General features: G+C 43.7%; 1 protein-coding gene across 2 annotated transcripts in view; it reads right to left on the bottom strand.

Moving 5' to 3' along the window:
• The window catches only part of POLK (DNA polymerase kappa), a 79,474-nt gene that overhangs the window by 8,660 nt on the left and 51,125 nt on the right, over nt 1-19,689 (bottom strand). For both annotated transcript variants that reach the window (XM_083151934.1, XM_083151935.1), the window contains 3 exons: nt 18,642-18,674; nt 13,801-13,897; nt 899-1,070 (listed from right to left, as the gene is read on the bottom strand). In XM_083151934.1, the coding sequence (XP_083008060.1) occupies nt 899-1,070; nt 13,801-13,897; nt 18,642-18,674 (302 nt within the window). The remainder of the gene's footprint in view (nt 1-898; nt 1,071-13,800; nt 13,898-18,641; nt 18,675-19,689) is intronic.

Raw genomic sequence — 19,689 nt, 5'->3', positions numbered from 1 at the left:
CCAATCAGCTCCTTGCTGACTTTTTTCAAACACAGGCTGTAACATGGCAGTTAGCAGGTGATTGGCTGGACGTTTATCGCTCTTTATCCCCCTTGCATTTATCTCTTGTTATAGCTTAATACATCTGCCCCATAGTTCTGTATGTGATGGCACAGAGAAAATGTACCCGCAGACCTGTAAATGGAGAAGCCTTATCCCTCTCACCATCATGTAGAAAGGAGTACAGTATGAGTGATGAAATCAGGATTAAGAGGGGTTTTTAATTAAAGATCGTACAGAAAAAAAATGCCATAACCATACCTGGGATAAGAATCAGAGGGGTAGATGTATGACGCAGTGATAAGGGAGGAGAAGTTATCAAGTGCCTGGTACTTTATCACCGTCCAATTAGCCACTAACGGTTCCTTTTTAAAACCCAGCCTGTAACTTTACAGTCAGGAGCTGATTGGCCGGTGATAAAGTACCAGGCACTTTATCACTTCTCCTCCCTTATCACTGCTTCATACATCTACGCCGGAGAATTTTTCTAGTGCATAGAAATAAATCATTGGAAAGACGCATCAGGAGAAACTCAACACAAGAGCGCATGACTGTTTGAGGTGCCAAATTAGCACATAACTATGGCAGTGAAAAGGTTAAATGTGACAGTGGCATCCCATGATCTGTTTTGAATTTTGATGACTTAAATGTGAGGCTTTTAAATGTTAAATATTCTACAACCATGTACAATAAAGTGAGATCAAATGAAACTAAAATAAGAAAATGTAGAACACACAGAGAAATAGATCAAAGGGTACCACACGGTACAGCTTAAATGTAATCATATGCTGTACACCATGTAGAAAAATAATGATAGTTATAAATGGGTTATTACATAGAATTAAACTTTTAGATTTACCCATCAGCCTAAGGCGCAAAGGTTCTGGTGAAGCTAAATCAATTTCTGCCTTAAGAATTTCCTTGGCAACAGAGAAGATTTCCTCTTCTGTAGAGACTGCGAAGGATACGGTACACGCTCTGGTCTTGACTTCAAATTTGACATTTTTCAGTTTAAGTGTCACAGTTCTACCCTGTAATAAAGGAAGACACCGGACGGTTATAATAACCCTGTAAGGCTCCAGTGTGTTGCCTTTGGCAGCTGGATGAAAGTTCACACACAGGTTAGTAGCTACACTCATAATGGGAAATGGGAGTCCCACCCATTGACTGAACTCTTGTCTCACTTAGCGGATGCCAAACTAATACTACTAAAATGTAATAAATGCTTTGAAAACATCAGCTCCCCATCCCCAAGACAAAGCAGGAAATAACTGTGGACAAGGACAGCTATAAAACAACTAAAACAGGAAGTGCACAGAAAAGTAAAACATAAATAAAAGCTTTTCCCTGGATAAGAACCTGGAAAATATTTATTTTCACAAATGGAGACTGCAAAATTAAAAAAACTTTTTTTTTCTGCTTCCAGGAACCACTGGTAACTTTTCAAGACTTTCGGGAGGTTCTCTTTATCAGGTCATTCAAAACATAAAAATATAAGAATAACCGTTAAAGAATTTAGATTCTGCTCAACAGATTTACAAATGGAATTCTCTGCAATTGCCACCCACGGGACACCAGCTGCCCGATTCTGAGATTCGCAGAAGATCTGCAGTTTCTCAAAGGTTCTACAAAATCTAGTATGTTTTAAATCGAGTCGACAATGAAGATCATTTATTGGTCAGAATCACACTAAAGGAGGGTGGGAGTAGGGAGCATTAAGGAAGGGTGCAGGGAACAGTGAAAGAGGATATGTGGGTGGGGGGGGGACAGGATGGATTTGGTTGGGATTGTTTGGTCGGTCTAATGATGGTCGACATTCATTAGGTCGACATATTGCAAGGTCGACAGGTTTCTAGGTCAACATGGCACAATGTCGACAGGTGTTTAGGTCGACATGGGACAAGATCGACATGTGTCTATGTCGACACATGTGTTAGGACGACAGTCAAAAGGTCGACATGGGGTTTTCACTGTTTTTTTACCCGAATGTCGACACAGTCGACATGGACACTGTTTTAACTAGCCACCATCCAATCAGAGTTGGCGGACAGCATGAAATAGGTTGTTTTTGGGTGTCAACTGGGCGTACTAATAGTATAATACCATCTGGTTGCAGAGTTATAGGCATTTAGTAGGGTTGTAACCATAGTTAAGGCCCCCATACACTAATTTTGGGCCAATTTTACCCGATGTGTGACATAAGATCCGACCCGTGCACATCGGGTCAGGCCCTGCTGCAGGTTCAATCCACTAGAGACCCATCAGTGGCACATCGTGGGTGGTTTTTAGCACCCGCGACATATTGGACCTGATCCATAGGTGTGCGCCATCGGTGAAGCACGGCTGGCACACACCTATGTGCAGGGGCGGACAGTGGCAGGTGCTAGGAAGCAGCAGGTGCCGGACAGAGACAAGTAGTGGGCAGTTGGTAGCGGCAGGTGCCAGCTGAATTGAAACAAATATTTTCAAAAGACTGGGCGGTCGGAAAGTCTTTCGAAAACATTTTTTTTTTTTTTTTTTGAAAATAATTTTTATTTGGTTTTTCAAGTTTATATTGTTGAACAGATACTTTTACAATTATATATACATAGTAAAATTGGTTGCATATAAAAATGTTAAACCCCGATTAGGGCACAAGAGACAATATAGTAAAATATAAACATTTCCTAAATCTCTCCCCACAGTGGCCTGCCCTCCATTGGGGGCCCCCGAGTGGAGCGAACCAAGAACAAAGAAGCACCCAGATTCCTGAGAACCTTAGGGATTTGCCAGGATAATGTCCAGTGTCCTTTGCGTCATTTATTGTAGCGAGTCTTTCGCTAAGCCGGTAACTGCCGAAAGGTATTAACACATGCTGTAATATGTAATATTATGTATACTCTGCAAACAGTATTTTCAATAATAAACCTAATAAAGTTATATGAAATGAACCAGTTGTTAAATTTTCTGTTAACTGGGGGGTGGGAAGAGGGAGGAGAAAGAGGTAGGAGGGTTGGGAGTGAGGGGGGGGGGGGGGGAGGGGGGGGGGGGGGGAGTGGAGGGACATGGGATTGAGATTAAGCGCTTCTGATTATGTCACTTCATTCGATGTTTTACTAACACATTTCCAGTATTACATGAAACTGTGGGAGGTTTGTGTCATCATATATATATTAGTCAGTCCCAGGCGATGTGTTCACTGGTAAAGTAAGCTGGCGGTAAGTATTCCACGTTGTTGAGTCAAATATGGACATAATTTGATTTTGTTGGGTTGAGTCTAGCACCTCAATATATGGTCCCCACTTTTTATAGAAACGTAAACCACCTTCTTCTATATTAGACATAGTAGATTGCCTTTCCAAGTATAAGGTTTTAAGAAGATGGGCGCGTATTGTGTCGATCCTGGGCGCAGACCCGACAGTCCAGTTGGTTAAAATTAATTTCTTACCTATCGTAAGGATTAAGCACAGCAAGGGCGTTAGGAGTTTCTGTTTACCTTTAAGGTGCCAGATAGAAAAATTTAGCATTAGAATTGGTAATGGGTCAAAAATTAGGTGAAGTTTGAAGGTGTTGTTAATGAAGTTCAGTAGCTTATTCCAAAACTTTTTAATTTTTGGACAAAACCAGAAACAATGAATAAATAACGCTACTGAGGCACCACATTTTGGGCATTTTGAGGAGGCATCTGGCACTATGTGGGCCCGTTGGCCTGGCGAGATGTAGGCCTTGTGTAAAAAGCGTATGTGTGTCTCCTGTAGCCTCGCAGAGTGCAAGAATTTGAGGGTATTGGTAAGATCCCAATGTATGTCTTTGAGGACCAGCGGTTTGCCCAAGTCCGATTCCCAGGTCGACACTCCACGCGCCCAGAGCTTGTTGGGGGATAAAGACAAGAAATCCCAATACAATAAGTTAATTTTGTATGGAGCTAGAGAGATCTTGGCGGTTAAAGAGGTAAGTGGGTCTAAAGAGAGTGAGGTGTCAAATGGGGGGGGGTAGCGACTGTACATAATGCCTTAGTTGCAAATACATGAAAAGATCTGAATTGGAGATTTGATATTTCTCAACTAGAGAGTTAAGAGATAAAATGGTGCCCCCTGGGTCGAAGACATCCCTGACAGCTATGATACCTTTTCTTTTCCATGTAGTGAACCTTGAGTTGGTTTGTGCTGCTGGAAAACAAGGGTTACCACAGAATTGTAGGAACCTAGAGTGAGACGGATTCCTTTTTAATAGTATATTACCAGACCACCATGCCATATATGTATGCCAGAACAGTGGGTGTATTTTCGCCTCCGGAGGAAGCATGGCTTTGGGTGTGTGTAAAAGAGCCGCCAATGAGTAGGGGTGCATTGATTTTTGTTCTAATTCTAAATTGGTGTATGTTGATGTGCCCAGGAGCCAATCCCAGACATACCTAAATGCTGTGGCCTTTGAGAAGGCTTTAACATCAGGAATTGCCATGCCCCCCTCACTTTTTTTTAGTTTCAATTTGGATAGTGATATCCTAGATTTCTTTCCCCTCCAGAGGAACTTGGAAAACATTCTCTCACAACGTTTAACATCAGCTGCTGTAGGGTACATTGGGAGCATCTGTATAACATAGGATAGTTTTGGGAAAATAATACTTTTCAAAACAGCTGCTCTACCTTGTAGGGAGATTGGCATATTAATCCATGATTGGAGAAGTGTGTTTATTTTGGTGAATACAGGGGTGTAGTTGAGGTGATATAGTCTACCTATCTCCGAGGGCAGCTGAACTCCCAGGTATTTCAGTGAAGGGCTATTAAGTTTGAATTTAGAGACTGCAGGTGGGGGTGGGGAAGCTATAAGACGGGCTGCAGGTTTGTTTAGAGGGAGAAGTTCTGACTTATCAGCATTTATTTTGTATCCCGCGAAGGAGCCGAATTCATCTATTTGTTTCATTATGGCCGGAATGGAAGTCAGGGGATCACTAACAAAAAGGAGCATATCATCCGCGAATAACGCGAGTTTTAATTCCTTTGTGGCAACCAATATACCCGAGAATTCAGCTAGTCCCCTCAGGGCCACTGCCAGAGGCTCAATGGCAAGCGCAAAAAGGAGTGGGGACAAGGGGCACCCCTGCCGCGTTCCTCTGGATAGTTGTATAGGGTTCGATAGATATCCATTACAGATAAGCCTGGAGGTAGAACCAGTGTAGAGGGATTTAATTATATGAATTAAGTTTGAAGGGAAGTTAAATTTTGTAAGTGTGAGGAAGATATGGTCCCAAGAGACCATATCAAATGCCTTTTCGGCGTCTACTGCTAGTAAGTAGGAGGCATCCATGTCCTCATGGGTGGCTATCCAATGCATGGTTGATAACACTTTTCTAATATTAGATGTGGAGTGCCTACCTACTATGAATCCTGTTTGATCCGTATTCACTATATTGGGGAGGAGGAATTTGATACGATTGGAAAGTATGGAAGTAAACAATTTGTAATCCACATTTAAAAGGGATATAGGCCTGTATGAGCCTGGCAAATGCGGATCTCGGCCTGGTTTGGGAATAAGACGGATGATAGCATCGTTAAAGTATTTCGGGACACTTCCAGAACTAATGATGGCATTAAATGCTTTAGTAAGTTGAGGTTTTATTCTGGGTAGGAGGACTTTAAAGAATTCCCCTGACAAGCCATCCGGGCCGGGGGATTTTAGTGGTTTTAATTTTTTGATAGCCTCTTCTACTTCTTGGGGTTCAATGGGGGCGCCTAGGAGGGTGGTTTTATCTTGAGCTAGCTGCGGAAGGGATATAGTGTCCCAGAATGCCCGTTCATTAACTAGGTTACGAGGGGGTTGTGAATATATTTCAGCATAAAAGGAGGATAATAGTTCAGCTATGTCCGAGCCAGACCCTGCCAGGGTACCATCCGATTTTTTGAATAATAGTTGGTGGAGCATTAGCTTTCAGTAAGCTGGATAAGAGGCGGCCAGTTTTGTTGCCGAATTTATGGAATTGGTGGTCCCTATAAAAAGAGTGTCTGTCTCCCATAGCTGAAAGAAGGGCGTCAAAACTATCTTTTGCTGTAGTGTATGATAGTTTATTTCGGGGGGTTGGGGCTTGTTTATACGTTTGGTATGTTTTTGTTAAGTCAGATTGGAGGGTCTTGTATCTGGTTACCGATTCCCTTTTATGTTTTGAGACATATTGGATGATTCGTCCTCTGATGACAGCTTTCGCCGTCTGCCAAAATAAGGCTGGGTTATCATCCAGGGTTTCTAAATTATCCATTTTATATTCCTCCCAAAACGTGTCTAGTTTATTTCTAAAGTCAATGGAAGAGGTGAGGTGAGAGGGGAATCTCCATAGACGGTATGTGCCTATGTCTAATGAGAGGGATAAGGAGATCCATATGAGGGAGTGATCAGAAAGACACATGGGTTCTATTTGGGCTTCAATGCAGTTAGGCAGCATACCCTCAGAAATAAGCAAATAATCTATCCGGGATAATGTCCCATGTGCTGCCGACTGACAGGTAAAATCTCGGTCAGTAGGGTGCAGTGCTCTCCAGGTATCTATGAGGGCAAGCTGCTCTGCCAGAAAGGGAATTCCTATTTTTGGTGGTTTTCTGGATGTTGATTTGGAGTTCGTGTCGAGATATGCGGATGATATGACATTAAAGTCACCCCCCAGTATTACTTGATGAGGCATATATTGAGCCAGAATTGTAAGAACATGCTGAAAAAATTTCTTCGGGTTCGCATTGGGGGCATATACATTCATAATAATATATCTAATAGAGTGTATTTTTAAATCTAATAAGACATATCACCCTTCTGGGTCTACTAATGTTTTAGAAATCTCCACTGGGAGGCGTTTTCTAGCTAAAACAGTCACCCCTCTGGCTTTTGATGTATAAGGAGCTGATGCCAAAACGCGCCAGCCCAGTATGTTCATTTTGGCATATTCGGGTTCGAGTAGGTGTGTCTCTTGTAGCATTACCACATCTATTGCATTTTTGTTTAGATACATTAACAATTTTTTCCTTTTTACTGGTGAATGTATGCCGCCCACGTTCCATGAAGCAACTTTGATCATAGACATAACATCCGGTAGTTGACACTAATATCTGGTATCAGAAGCACATTACATATAACAAAATGAGGAAGCAAGGGGGGGTTGGAGATAAGGGGATAGGGAGTGTATCGAACAAAACCATACCATAAATTACTCTTTGAAGAACTCCCAACTTTTCTAATCTCTAAGTGGCTTCCCAGTGTGCTGGGAATTAATCACAATACACAAAATATATCAATACAACCTTGGCGGTGGCTCCGCATCTGCTCCGCCGCAACAATAATTAGAACAATAAACAATTTTGTCCAAGAGCAATCCAGGCCTGGATCGCCCTTGTACCTTAGCACTTTTTCATTGTGCACCTGTACACGTGCACTTGGAATATAAAATGCCTCAGCCCTTCTTCTTTGTGACATAGTTGAGACCAGTCGTATAGAACAGTTAGTCTCAGCGTCAGAGTCACAGTTAGTGGCACATTTAGATCCCTGAATGTGTCAACAGGAGAGTACACCTTTCCTTAGTATTCCTTGTATGTAGGAATAGGATTGTTGATTCCAAAACATGGTGTCGGAGATAGCAATTAGATTATATTTTCCACTAGGTGATTCAGGTGTGGGCTGAGGTTGGACCCTCAGTAACTTTGGACTTTGTAGCCTTTTGCAGTCTAATGCCCAAAAATGTTCGTAACCAAATGTTTAGAACTTCTGTGGTGCGTCATTATTATCGGTCATCTGGTGGATGCTAGGCAGTGTCTTATTCATTTTCTTCAGCCTGAAGCTGCAGGTTCTGTTCTTGTATGTATGCCTCAGCATCACCAGAGTTGGTGAAATCTTTGAATGTAGATCCCATAAAAATCCGGAGTCGAGCCGGGTATAGAAGGGCAAATTTCCTCCCAGATTGGGCCAGAGTGGTACATGCAGGTTGGAATGCTTTTCTTGCCCGTGTGAGTTCAGGGGAGTAGTCCTGAAAAATTAGCAACTTGGCATCATTCCACCGCAGATCTCTCTTACGGCGCGATGCTGCCCATATCGCCTCTTTATGGACGTAGTTAAGGCATTTAAACAGGACTACTCTTGGTTTGGCGCCATTGGATTCTGATGCCCGACCCGTCCTGTGTGCTCGTTCGATAACAAGGTCGTTGCAAACATCATTTATTTCTAGGAGCTCCGGGAGTGTCTGCCGTAGGAACATATAAAGGGCTGGGCCCTTAACTGTTTCAGGAATACCTACAACCCGTAGGTTGTTCCTACGTGATCTGTTTTCCAGGTCGTCTAGTTTAGCCCAGACCTGGACTTCAGATTTATGCAGGGCAGCTGTGGTCTCTTGTAGTTCAGAAACTATTTTAAAGTTCTCCCCTGCTATATGCTCTACATGGGATACCCTCTTGTTCAATTGTTTGTGCTGGCTTTTAATGTCAGCCACAGCTTGCTGCAGCATTTGCTTGTGCCTGTTCTGTCAGCATGGGTTGTACTGTTTCTCTAATAGCCTGTACAATATCTTCGTAGGTGAGAGCTTGGTTAGGAGGGATTTTGCGCTCTGAATGGGGAGCTTTGTATGTCCCTTGTGAGAGAGGGGGATTGGTATGTACCTGCGGGAGCGTGATGGTCGCGTCCCATGGGTCTCTGTAAGGTTCAGCCGCCATCTTTGATGTCTGAGCGCGGTCTCCGTCTTTGGTGCCGCGCTGCTGTTTGCTCGCCATTCCGGGTTCCAAACTGCGTCTGCAGGCTTCCCAGCGTTGTGGTGAGGGTCGTGCTGCTGCTGGTGCAAGGTAGGGTGAGCCTTCAGGCTCTAGCAGGGTAATTGCGGCGGGTTGGGTACGGAGCTGCGGGGAGACGCGTCCTACATCCGCCGCACCGGAACCGGAAGCCTCTCGAAAACATTTTTTTAAATTCTGCTGCTGCTTCCCGCACCCCAGCACCTACCGATATCAGCTGTCTGCGACTGCTGCCCCACAAATCACCACTGCCCGGCTCTCCTGCAGCTCCCTTGGAGTTTTACATGTGATTTATCGCATGAAAAATGGCACATCAAATGAGTCTCTCTGGGAGCTGCCAGGGGAGCTCAAGGGCAATTTGGTCCGACTTGTCGTTAGAACAAGTCGGGCTAGTATATAAGGGGGCCTTTACATTATATTCAAGTTGGGTGTATGCCAACAAGATGTATATTTTTTGCATTAAGCATGGGGTAAATGTCAATGATAATAAAAACGTACAGAAAATGGGACGTAATGCGTAGAAATTAAATGAAGTTTACAGTCAATTTGTATTCACACTGCGGCCACATTTGGATAAGCATTCACCTCAGCCATGCAACTGCCAAAGAAGTTCTGAGCCTAAACAACCAAGCACCTTACCGCGCTGGTTGGATCTTTCCAACAAAACAGCTCAAATGAAGAAACAATAAATAAAAGCATTAAAAGAACTGAAAAACTTTTGTGAATACTTGTTACATAACAAGGGTGTACCACCATGGAGCTTTTACCTAATGTTAATGCTGATATTAATATAACCAGAAGGACAATAAGTGAAATGCGCAGTTTACGTACTCTTTCCGTAACCTGCGTACCCTTTATCCCTAGCTACGTGCGAACAAAGCGTAGCGGACCTTTTCCGTGTGTTGTACACGCTGGATCAGTGCCAGTAATAGAATATCCCTTCGCAGTACTTAATCCCTTAACTGCGAATACCTTTTAAGGACAATGTCCGTAATAAACCTTATCGCTAGATGCGAATAATAGACGAGACCAGGATATAACTCAAAGTGAGGAGATAGATTCTCCAAATAGTGTATTTTAGTCCCTAGCGGACAGCAGGGGGTTACAGAAAGAGAGAACACAGTATAACACGTGATACAGTTAAATTAACAATACTAAGTACACTTTAAACTAACAGGGGAACAGAAACAGATACAGAATATAATCAGCCACATTACATAAACAGGAATACAAATGTTACCGTCATGGAATAGCGCAGCGCAGTCCGGTCGGAGCTCGCTATATTCAGATTGAACTATAGCCCGGTCAATGGTGAAGGGATAGATGCAGTGCCAAAGTGACCGAGCCAGCTCAGAGATAGCTATTTTATAGGGTCCAAGAAGGGGGGTCAAAGGCCGTTGTAATTGGTCAAGGGCTCGAATGTCCAGTCCTCAGTGATTGGGGAAAAGAATTACGCTTGAATAGGATTGGTGCAGGGGGAGTGTACTCCAGTGTCCTTTGTGTGTTGGCATCGTCGTCGGGGTCGTAAAAAGCAACAAGAACCGGTTATAACTTGATTTCCTTTGTCTCACACAGTTTAGCAGAAATAGTACATAGAATATGGATTTTGTCCGTAACTCTCGGACCTTATGGTTTGCGAATTTTTCGCTACGACCGGAGTGCTGCGCATGAGAAACGGAACATACCGATACTAAACATTATACAGACATAATTCTGTATTGCTGATTAACCTATGTGTGGTGCACTAAAACTTTAATAAACTATATTTTATTTGGTGTAAGTTTGGTATTATGAATTTATGTGTATTAGTATGGCTGCGCTTATGGTCCACTTTGCTACACAGACTCGGGTATAATACTTTATTTGCGCAACTCTGCGAACCAAGATGGTGGCCATACTATCCTAAAATGGCGTGTGTGCAACTCGACTTTAACACTAACATATAACCACACACACCCACACGCATGTTAAATCTGTCAGAAATACTTACCACCAGTGGCGGCTCCAGATGTGGGGTGGCAGCGCAGTACAATATTCAGGAACAGTAGCCCCACATCTGGAGCTGCCACTTCTGGCCATTATGCCAAAATCTACCATGTACATCCCTGTGAGTCCTAAATAAGAAAACAGCTTTAATCATGGTAACAGGTGTACTGTGAGTTATAGAGATGGAGTAGGAAAAGCAGGGACTGTTCTCTGAAAACAACCATCTTGCAAGCTATATAAATCAGAATTGGACAGATACACTGCCTGAATCAGAAGTGGAAGCAAGAGGGGTCAGTACTGCATCTTTGGTCGCAGCGAATCAGAGACCACATGCTAATGCCGCAGGAACCGTCTTTTGTAAAAGGACTCCCACTGCCAGCTTCCCCGATCCGCTGCATGCGCCCGAAGACACAGTTTGAGATTGACATGGAAACATCTCATGGACCATCAGACATCTGAGCAGCCACAATGCCCACCACAAATTGGGCAACATGGCCCTATTTTTCTCAACACTGCCACACAAATGCCAGCAGCCTGTCACTCAAGCTATAGCCACACTGTAACCACCAACACAAGAACATAGCGGCAGATGCACACTGCGGCTCCGACACATACGCAGTTAATCATGTCGATTGAATCAGAACTGCATCCGCCACTCAATCAGGTCTACAATGTTGACATGGAGAAAATAGTAAAGGGAAGCAGGAACCAATAGGCTGGCTTAAGAATAGAGCGGGGTCCCCCAAGGGCACAGTGGCTTTTGGCACAATGATGAAGGAAGAGTGTTGGCTGAGAGAGCACTTTTATATGAAACCAAGTTCAGACATCCAATTTTAAATATATACTTTGTTCTAAAGCAAATGAGTCATTTTTAAGGTCATCTAACCCATTGATTTACTGCAGTGATTCTCCAAGTGTGTAAAATTCTACAAGGTTATTTTTATGGTGTGAAGAGAGTTAGAACAATATAAAACGGTGATTCAAATGCTGCCTATAAAAAGCGTTCTTGTCCTGGCGAGGACTATGGAGTAGAATATGAAAACTGAAAGTGGAATTTTTATGGTGAGTAAATACATTGCATAATAAACCACAATCCATTTTATAACCTGAAAGTTAAAAAACTGGTTTAGAAGCATCTATACCCTGGCCAAATAATACAATTTACCTTTGGAAAAAGAAAAAAAAAAATCAACTTTGTATGATACATTTTAAGTCCGTGTCTATGAACATTTTCTGAACATCCAATAAACAGAGACATGCAACAAAAAAAGCTTAATAAAGGTGTTAAAACAGTGTTTGAATGGTATAAACCAGATCCTCCACTGAAAAGTGTTTCCATTTCCAAGTGAGCGTTTCGGCCTAGTAATAATAGTCTACTTGTATTCACAAGTAAGTATTTTTCTTGTTTGCTTCGATCACATGTTGATATTTCATACCAACATTGGAGAGATGCGCTCTCTTCATCAACCAAACAGTACGAAACTGCTACTTATTATTTTATAGAATGCACTGGGGCAGATGTATTAAGCCTTAACAAGAGATAAATGTAAGGGTGATAAAGAGAGATAACTGTCCAGCCAATCACCTGCTAACTGCCATGTTACAGGCTGTGTTTGGAAAAAGTCAGTAAGGAGCTGATTGGCTGGCTGTTCATCTCTCCTTATCACCCTTGCATTTATCTCTTGTTAAGGCTTAATACATCTGCCCCAGTGGATGTTATTTAAAAGCTGATTGGATGCCCTGGGCAACTTCTCCAGAGGCACACTTTCACTGCTTCCTTGCAAGCCAGGATTGAGCCATGATTTAGAATGGCATGAATGAGTCTGATACACGTCATATATTGTCTAAATTGGTGTTAAATCTTAGCAAAGGAAAAAGGTAGAAAACCAAAAATGAATGTATGTTTCTTTAAACGGTCTACAACATGATCATCAATAGAGTCTTAGAAAACCTTAAACCCTAATCTTTTGTTGTTTTGTTTCAAAATTAGGTTTTATTCTTGATTCCCGAACTGTACTGTACTGGGACACCGCCCCTTTCATAACCGACATTTATTTGGTCAGCCCACCCACTGAGCACATTACTTAAAACAAATGATTAAAAACGTCAAATGTATTTATTCAATCAATATCATATAATGGCTTAAGCGTTCTACACATGGGGAGATGTGCTGCTGTGCCGAGCGATCTGTCAGGGCCAGTGTTCCAGCCCTGAGAGCAGCGATTATAGATTTATCCAGCATGCTGGATATTTATTGTCAGGCGATAGCAACGTGCAGCTATCGCTATGTCCCCTGCACATGGAGCAATGTAAGGACGTTTTTTTAAGTGATCTAGTGAGATCGTTTAGAAAATGCCTCTAAATCACTATGTAAGTAGGCTCCACTGGATTCAGGATATTAAAGTAATCGACTCCGTAGAACCACAGCAAGACATTACTTTTAAGATTGTCAGTGACAAGAAATTCCATCTGCTTTCCACCTGCTCGGGGTCCCGACAGTCAGGATCCCGACAGGCATTTACCCGACGTCGGGATCCCGACTGTCAAAACACCGACAGCCGGGTTCCCGACGGCCGTCGGCTATTTTCCCTCGTTTCGGTCCACGACCCCCCATAGAGGGAGAATAGAATAGGTGGCTCGCGTAGCAAGCCACCGTGCCCGCAGCGTGGTGAGCGCAGCGAGCCCACAAGGGGCTTAGTTGCGCTCACCATGCTGTCTGGTCCAGCCAGTCGGCATCCCGACGTCGGGATAATGACTGTCGGGATCCCGACTGTCGGACCCATGTACCACACCCCTTTATAACAGATATCTCCCCCTGCCTGACAACATGCTATGGTCCAGATGTACTAAGCTTGAAAAGTGATAAAATAGACAGTGATAAACCATCAGCCAATCAGCTGCTACCTGTCATGTCATAGTCTGTGTTTGAAAAATGACAAGTAGGAACTGATTGGTTGGTGGTTTATCAATCTTTATTTTGTCACTTTTCCAAGCTTAGTACATCTGGCCTGCAGTCTGTAAATGAAAAAGCTGCTAAACAAACCTTTAGTGCTTCTTTCCGAATTTCTTCAGCTAGGTCCTTGCAGAGTTCCCGGCACAATTCATACTGTTCCTCGGCTACATTAATCTCACTGAACGTCCTAAAATGATTAATGAAGAGAAAAACATTATCTTTCATATTTGAGATGCAGGAGAAAATGTTTTAGGGGAACCGCACTATGTACTCAGGAAAAATGATTGTATTGATTGAATGTTCTTGGGGTCATAACTTAATTTTGTTTTAACATCACCTCCCAACATTGACCCTTGGGTCTTGAATTGTGTGTGCGATGATCAGTGGTGCACCCCGAGTTGTGACACGTTTATATAAAAGGAAAAAAAGAAACTTGGGTGGGGTGCACGTGCACCCCACCGAGTTTCTTTTTTCCTTTTATATATTTGAGATACATTAAGAGCAACGTCATAATCATATATAAATGCTCCTATCTGTAGGAGCTGCTACTTCTTGAAGATCAGAGATGTGGGGGAGGGGTCTTGGACTACACTCCCTAATTCTAAACATTACTGGAGGTGCCACTATGCTGAGACTTTTAGTTTCACACACACACAAAAAGAGAAAAATGCAGGTGCACACTCTAAGTTCATAGTAAATATGAGGTGCGTGGCATCATTTTTTGAAAAAAAATATGCCCACCTACCGCAACTAGGTGACCGCATCTGGTGGGTTCCTAACACTAAAGGCCCCCATACACGGTGCGATAGCACTGTGCGATGCGATGCGCGCTCACGCGGGCCTCGCATCGTACAGTACAAAAAGTATGTGCTGCACATACTTTTTGTACTGCCCACAGATCGCATCGCACACACGCACATTGCATGCAAAACGCATGCCATGCGATGTAGCCCATAACGCATGTGATTCTCTCAGCGTGAATGGGCACCTTAAGGTATCATAGGTGCCCCTTTCAGTTTAAAGCAGCCATGTCCAAACTATGGTCATTCAGCTGCTGTGAAACAACAAGTCCCATGATGCCTTGCGATTCGATGTAGCCCATAACGCATGCGATTCTCTCAGCGTGTATGGGCACCTTAAGGTTCATGTCAAGGGCACGGGGGACCCCCCCCCCCCCCAGGCCAGGATAAGAGATCCCCCCCCAGGCCAGGATAAGAGATCCCCCCCCCCCCAGGCCAGGATAAGAGATGTGCTCACACTTGTTTACATAAATGGAAACTACAATGAATGGGTCAATGAACAAATAAATGAGCAAGGAACATAATATACACTAACCAATCAGATTACAGTTAACTTGTTATGTACAGTTTGGAAAATGCATATAAATTGTATGAACAATTGCTATAGGTGACAGCAGCGGTTCTTAAGTCCACCAGTAATCATAGGTGCCCCTTTAAGTTTTGCAGCCATGTCCAAACTATGGTCATTCAGCTGTTGTGAAACAACAAGTCCCAGCATGCCTTGCCACCGTTTTGCTATTAGGGAATGCTAAAACTATGGCAGGGCATGCTGGGATTTGCAGTTTCACAACAGTTGGAGAACCATAGTTTGGACATGCCTGGTTTAAAGTATGGAAAGGAGCATTTTAATCTTAAATAAACCACTGTTAAAAAAAGAAAGTTCCTCTTGATGAGCTTATCTTGTCTGCCATAATCTAAACACAACTTTCCTTGACAATAATGAGTCTTGAAAGGAATACAAAGCAATCAATACCTTCAGACTGTGCGCACAACAATTTATTAGGTTACCAAAATTAATTACGGTAATGAAATGTCACACAGAACATTTCATCTACTTAACACTGGCGGATGAACAGCTGAGTTAAAGGTAAAGGAAATCCTGGCCTTCCTGTAACACAATGGAGGGTATTCAATGCTGCAGCGAGTGGCCGGCGAGGGGGTTAAACAGCGAGGATTGCAAAAAACCAGCGAACCTTGCTGTTTAACCCCCGCGCCGGCCGCTCGCTCTATTCAACCTTCTGGGAAAATCCTCGCCGTCACAGGACGGCGAGAATTCCCCAAAACAGCGAGACCCGCGGCTACTGAAGAAAACTTGCTGTTTTTAGCCACGAGTCTCGCTGCTTCTGGAGCCGCATCCGCCAATTCTCCCTCGCTCAAAAAACGGAGCGAGGGGGAATTGGCGTATGCGGAGGGTGTGTTGAATGCTGTCAGGGTGAGTGGTGACAGCAAGCAGGAAGCCCTGCTCGCTGTCACCACTCGCAAACAGCATTGAATACCTGCCAATAGCCACACCTGAAAATGGTCTGTCAGTGAGTAACATCAAAAGACTTGTACTGTAAGTACAATAACTAAACTTAAGGAATGGCTATTGTGTTCCCGATAGGCTGTTTTTGCCCAATTTTTAAAGGGCAAAATGCGCCCTGCCCCTCTCACAGTGCCCCGCTAAAACAGCCTCACGGGGAAGCCCAGCGTTGCTGCAGACGGCGATGCCCGGCGCTTCCCCGGCAGCACAGTGGCGTTCGGAGGGGCCAGGCCCACCCTCTTTGAGGACGGAGGTGGTCAGGCCCACCCCCTTTGATGACGGCGGCAGTCCGGGCACGCCCCTTTCATGACAGCGGAGGCCCGGGCACGCCCCTTTCATGACGGCGGCGGCCCGGGCACGCCCCTGTGACGACGGCATGCCCAGTCCGCCACCCGGCGCCCTGTCCGCTGTCACTCCTAGAGTGAACACTATTAAAGAAATACCATATTGCCAACTCACTCCCTTACAGACACTGGGAGCACTGCTCATAGTAAGGACAGTTGGGCAAATTTACTAAGTTGGGAGTTATATTTCATATGGGATGTCACTATGGGAAACCAATCAGAATCTACTTATTTAGCACCTTCTAGAAGATAAAAGATAGTAACTGACTGGTTGCCCATAGCAACATCCCAGGTGAAGTAGAACATCTTAGTAAATGTTCCCCAGTGTTCTTATTGGGATTTGACATCAGACGACGGGGGAAGAGTAGACAACAGGAATGTGAGATAACAGGAAAGTCTGCCAAGCTGTCAGTCACTGTGCTTAGTAAGAGGATCTCTTTTGCCTGAGGATGAGTGACAGAGCGTGGTGGACTTCTGTATCTATTCATATATATTATTCAGAGCAGTAATACACAATCTTTGATTTGTACCATTGGGTCCAATTCAGAGCTGATCGCAGGGTGAATGTGTTCTCAAAATGGGCAAAACCATGTTGCTCTGCAGGTGGGGCAAATGAAACATGCAAAGGGAATTTAGATTTAGGTGGGGAGTGTTGAAACCGAAATCTATATTGCGATGTAAAAATAAAGCAGCCAGTTCACCGTTTAAAATGGCAAGTAGTGTATAGTATTTTTTGTCCTGATGAAAATGCGACAATTTTTGGCATGCCACAAAGCCGTAGGGCCAGGCATTTTTTTTTTGCAACTTCTTTCATTTAAGAAAAAAAAAAAAAAAGAGGATGCTCAAGCAGCTTCTGCGGATTAAAATGATATGCGGCATGCCTATATTGTGTGTGTGTCTGCGGCTGTATCTCCATACCAAATGCTACTTTAGTGTTTTCCTGCAGAGTACAGAGGATAGATTTATTTGGATACATCTGTGTATAAAGCACCTTATGTGGTCACACGGACCTGTGTCAAAGCTTCTGGTTGACACAGTAAAACAAGTCAGTAACATTCTCTGTCAGCAGTCATTCTTCTACAAAGGCCTAAATAGAACAATAGTCTGGCAGCTATGATCTCACCCCACTCTTGTTATATGTTGCTACTTAGGATCCCCCCAGCAGTGTTTTATAGGAAACGCTCTACAAGGACCTCGCTGATGCCTCTAAAAGTATTAATTGCCTTCTTTTGAGATTCCAGCCTACTTGCAGTGTTTACAAGGGTAACGACCAACAGGACGCTGACATACATCAGTAATCTGGACCATGCTGACAATTTGGGTACTGCATACGCCACCCATCTGTGGAATTTGTAATGGTTTTTTTTCTAAGTGTTGAGTGTGATCTGGTGAGGACATGTGATTACCAGACAGTATTACTCAGGGTACTGGGAGATCTTTCAACATCCCTGGACTACTAGTTTTCTGCAGGGTTAATACATGGTGTTAACACTGATTATCAGCCAATAACGTCCATGGGAGTACATAGGTTTTAAAAATGATTCAGAGATGAATGCTGCGGAAACTACTTGCAACTGTTGGAAGAACCGCAGGAGCGGTAATATACAAATGCTAGTTTCATGCTTGTGTACTAGAGTACGACTGAATGAGACACCCACTTTCTATATTGTGGCTGTTGATACTGGACACAGCTCCATTGGTGCACTATTTACACTTGCACGTCTGTCAGGCTCCTATGGCTGCTGCACCAGACAATGCAGCTACTGTCATGGGCACATCCGCACACTCACAAATAAGCCCATGAGAAAGACTTTTCGGCATTCCCTGTAGACCATCTCTGAGTCACCGACTAGGAACGCCAATAGCTTTTCAGCTCTTGTACGCTGCAGTGTCTTTAGGGATGGGGACCTTTGGCCCTTCAGCTGTTGTTGAACTACACATCCCAGCATGCCCTGGTACAGTTTTGCTATTTGCCCATGCTAACACTGTAGGATGTGGGATGTGTAGTTTAACAACATCTGGAGGGCCGAAAGTTCCCCACCCCTGCTTTAGGCGTACACTTGGTAAGCCAAGCGCGGACCGGGTGTTCTTAAATTTCCACTCATGCGTAGTATCGAATAATCGCTCAGCTATGGCATTCTGTCAGCCTTTTTGTTTTAATAAGTGCCACCATTTTACTTTTAACAAAAGTTGGCAAAATAAAAACAAACAGGTTCCAATGGAGCTTTTAGAAATTAATCAGTAATAGGATTTTACACAACGTACCGCTCGGTGCTCATGCTTTTCCTTTCGCCGTCCCTGACAAGGGAAGAAAACCGCAAATTAATATAAAAATGTACAACAAGGATTTCATTATTTATGTATTATAAATAGAATATGGTTTTATATTTTTAATTAAGCTTTAGGTATTATGGATTCAGGTTGATGCAAAAAGCACTGTATTGAATATGGCAATTCCTTGGATGAACAAGTCTCTCCAAACTGGTGTCAAGGTCTCACATTCCATCCCATCTGCGTTCATTCTCTAGTCACTTACATGCAACTTGGGTGGAAATTTACTACAGATCGATTGCTATGGGAAACTTCCCATCTTCAATTAAACTGTCCTATTAGAAAATAAACCCCTTTCATTTATAGGTGACCTCTATGCAATGGGTTATTGAGGAAAAAAGAAAAAGAAAAAAACAACAGTAAAATAGACATATTAAAAATAAAATAATGAACCAAAAGGCTTAAAACAAACAGTCTTGACAGCAGGGTTGCCGACTTTTACAGTCTCCTCTCCGGGAGAACCCCGGAGAGGAGACTGTCAGCATCACATCTGGGGGCGGGGCCTGATGGAGATATCATCAGTCCCTGCCCCCAGTGATGCAAATCCCACAATATGCGGGTCTCCGATGAGGGGGCGGAGCTAAATATGCAGATTTGCATATTTAGCCCCGCCCCTTCCGCCGAAAACCCACGAATCGCGGCAATTTCAAGGACTTCTGCACCCAGGTACATGAGGGGGGGACGACCGCTGGAATCCGGGAGTGTTGCCCACCTTTTCGGGGGGCCGGGAGGATGACCCGATTTTCGGGATCCTCCCGGCCCTTCCGGGAGGGTTGACAACCCTGCTTGACAGTGTCCTATAGTTTTATTAGAAGTCATTTTGGCAGCACCTAAGGACTGGTATTTAGGGATATCCCTTTACATACTATGGGGGGTATTCAATCCTGGGTCACAACCGTTGGGGCGTCCAGACAGTCGTGACCCTGGCCCGGTCTTGGACTGCTCGCCTGTTTATCGGCAGGCAGGATTATTATTATAATAA

This window comes from Crinia signifera, chromosome 1 (assembly GCF_055691185.1).
Source record: "Crinia signifera chromosome 1, ASM5569118v1, whole genome shotgun sequence".
Lineage (NCBI taxonomy): Eukaryota > Metazoa > Chordata > Amphibia > Anura > Myobatrachidae > Crinia > Crinia signifera.
The sequence above is the reverse complement of the archived record's forward strand: the minus strand, read 5'-3'. Positions and strand labels throughout refer to the sequence as shown.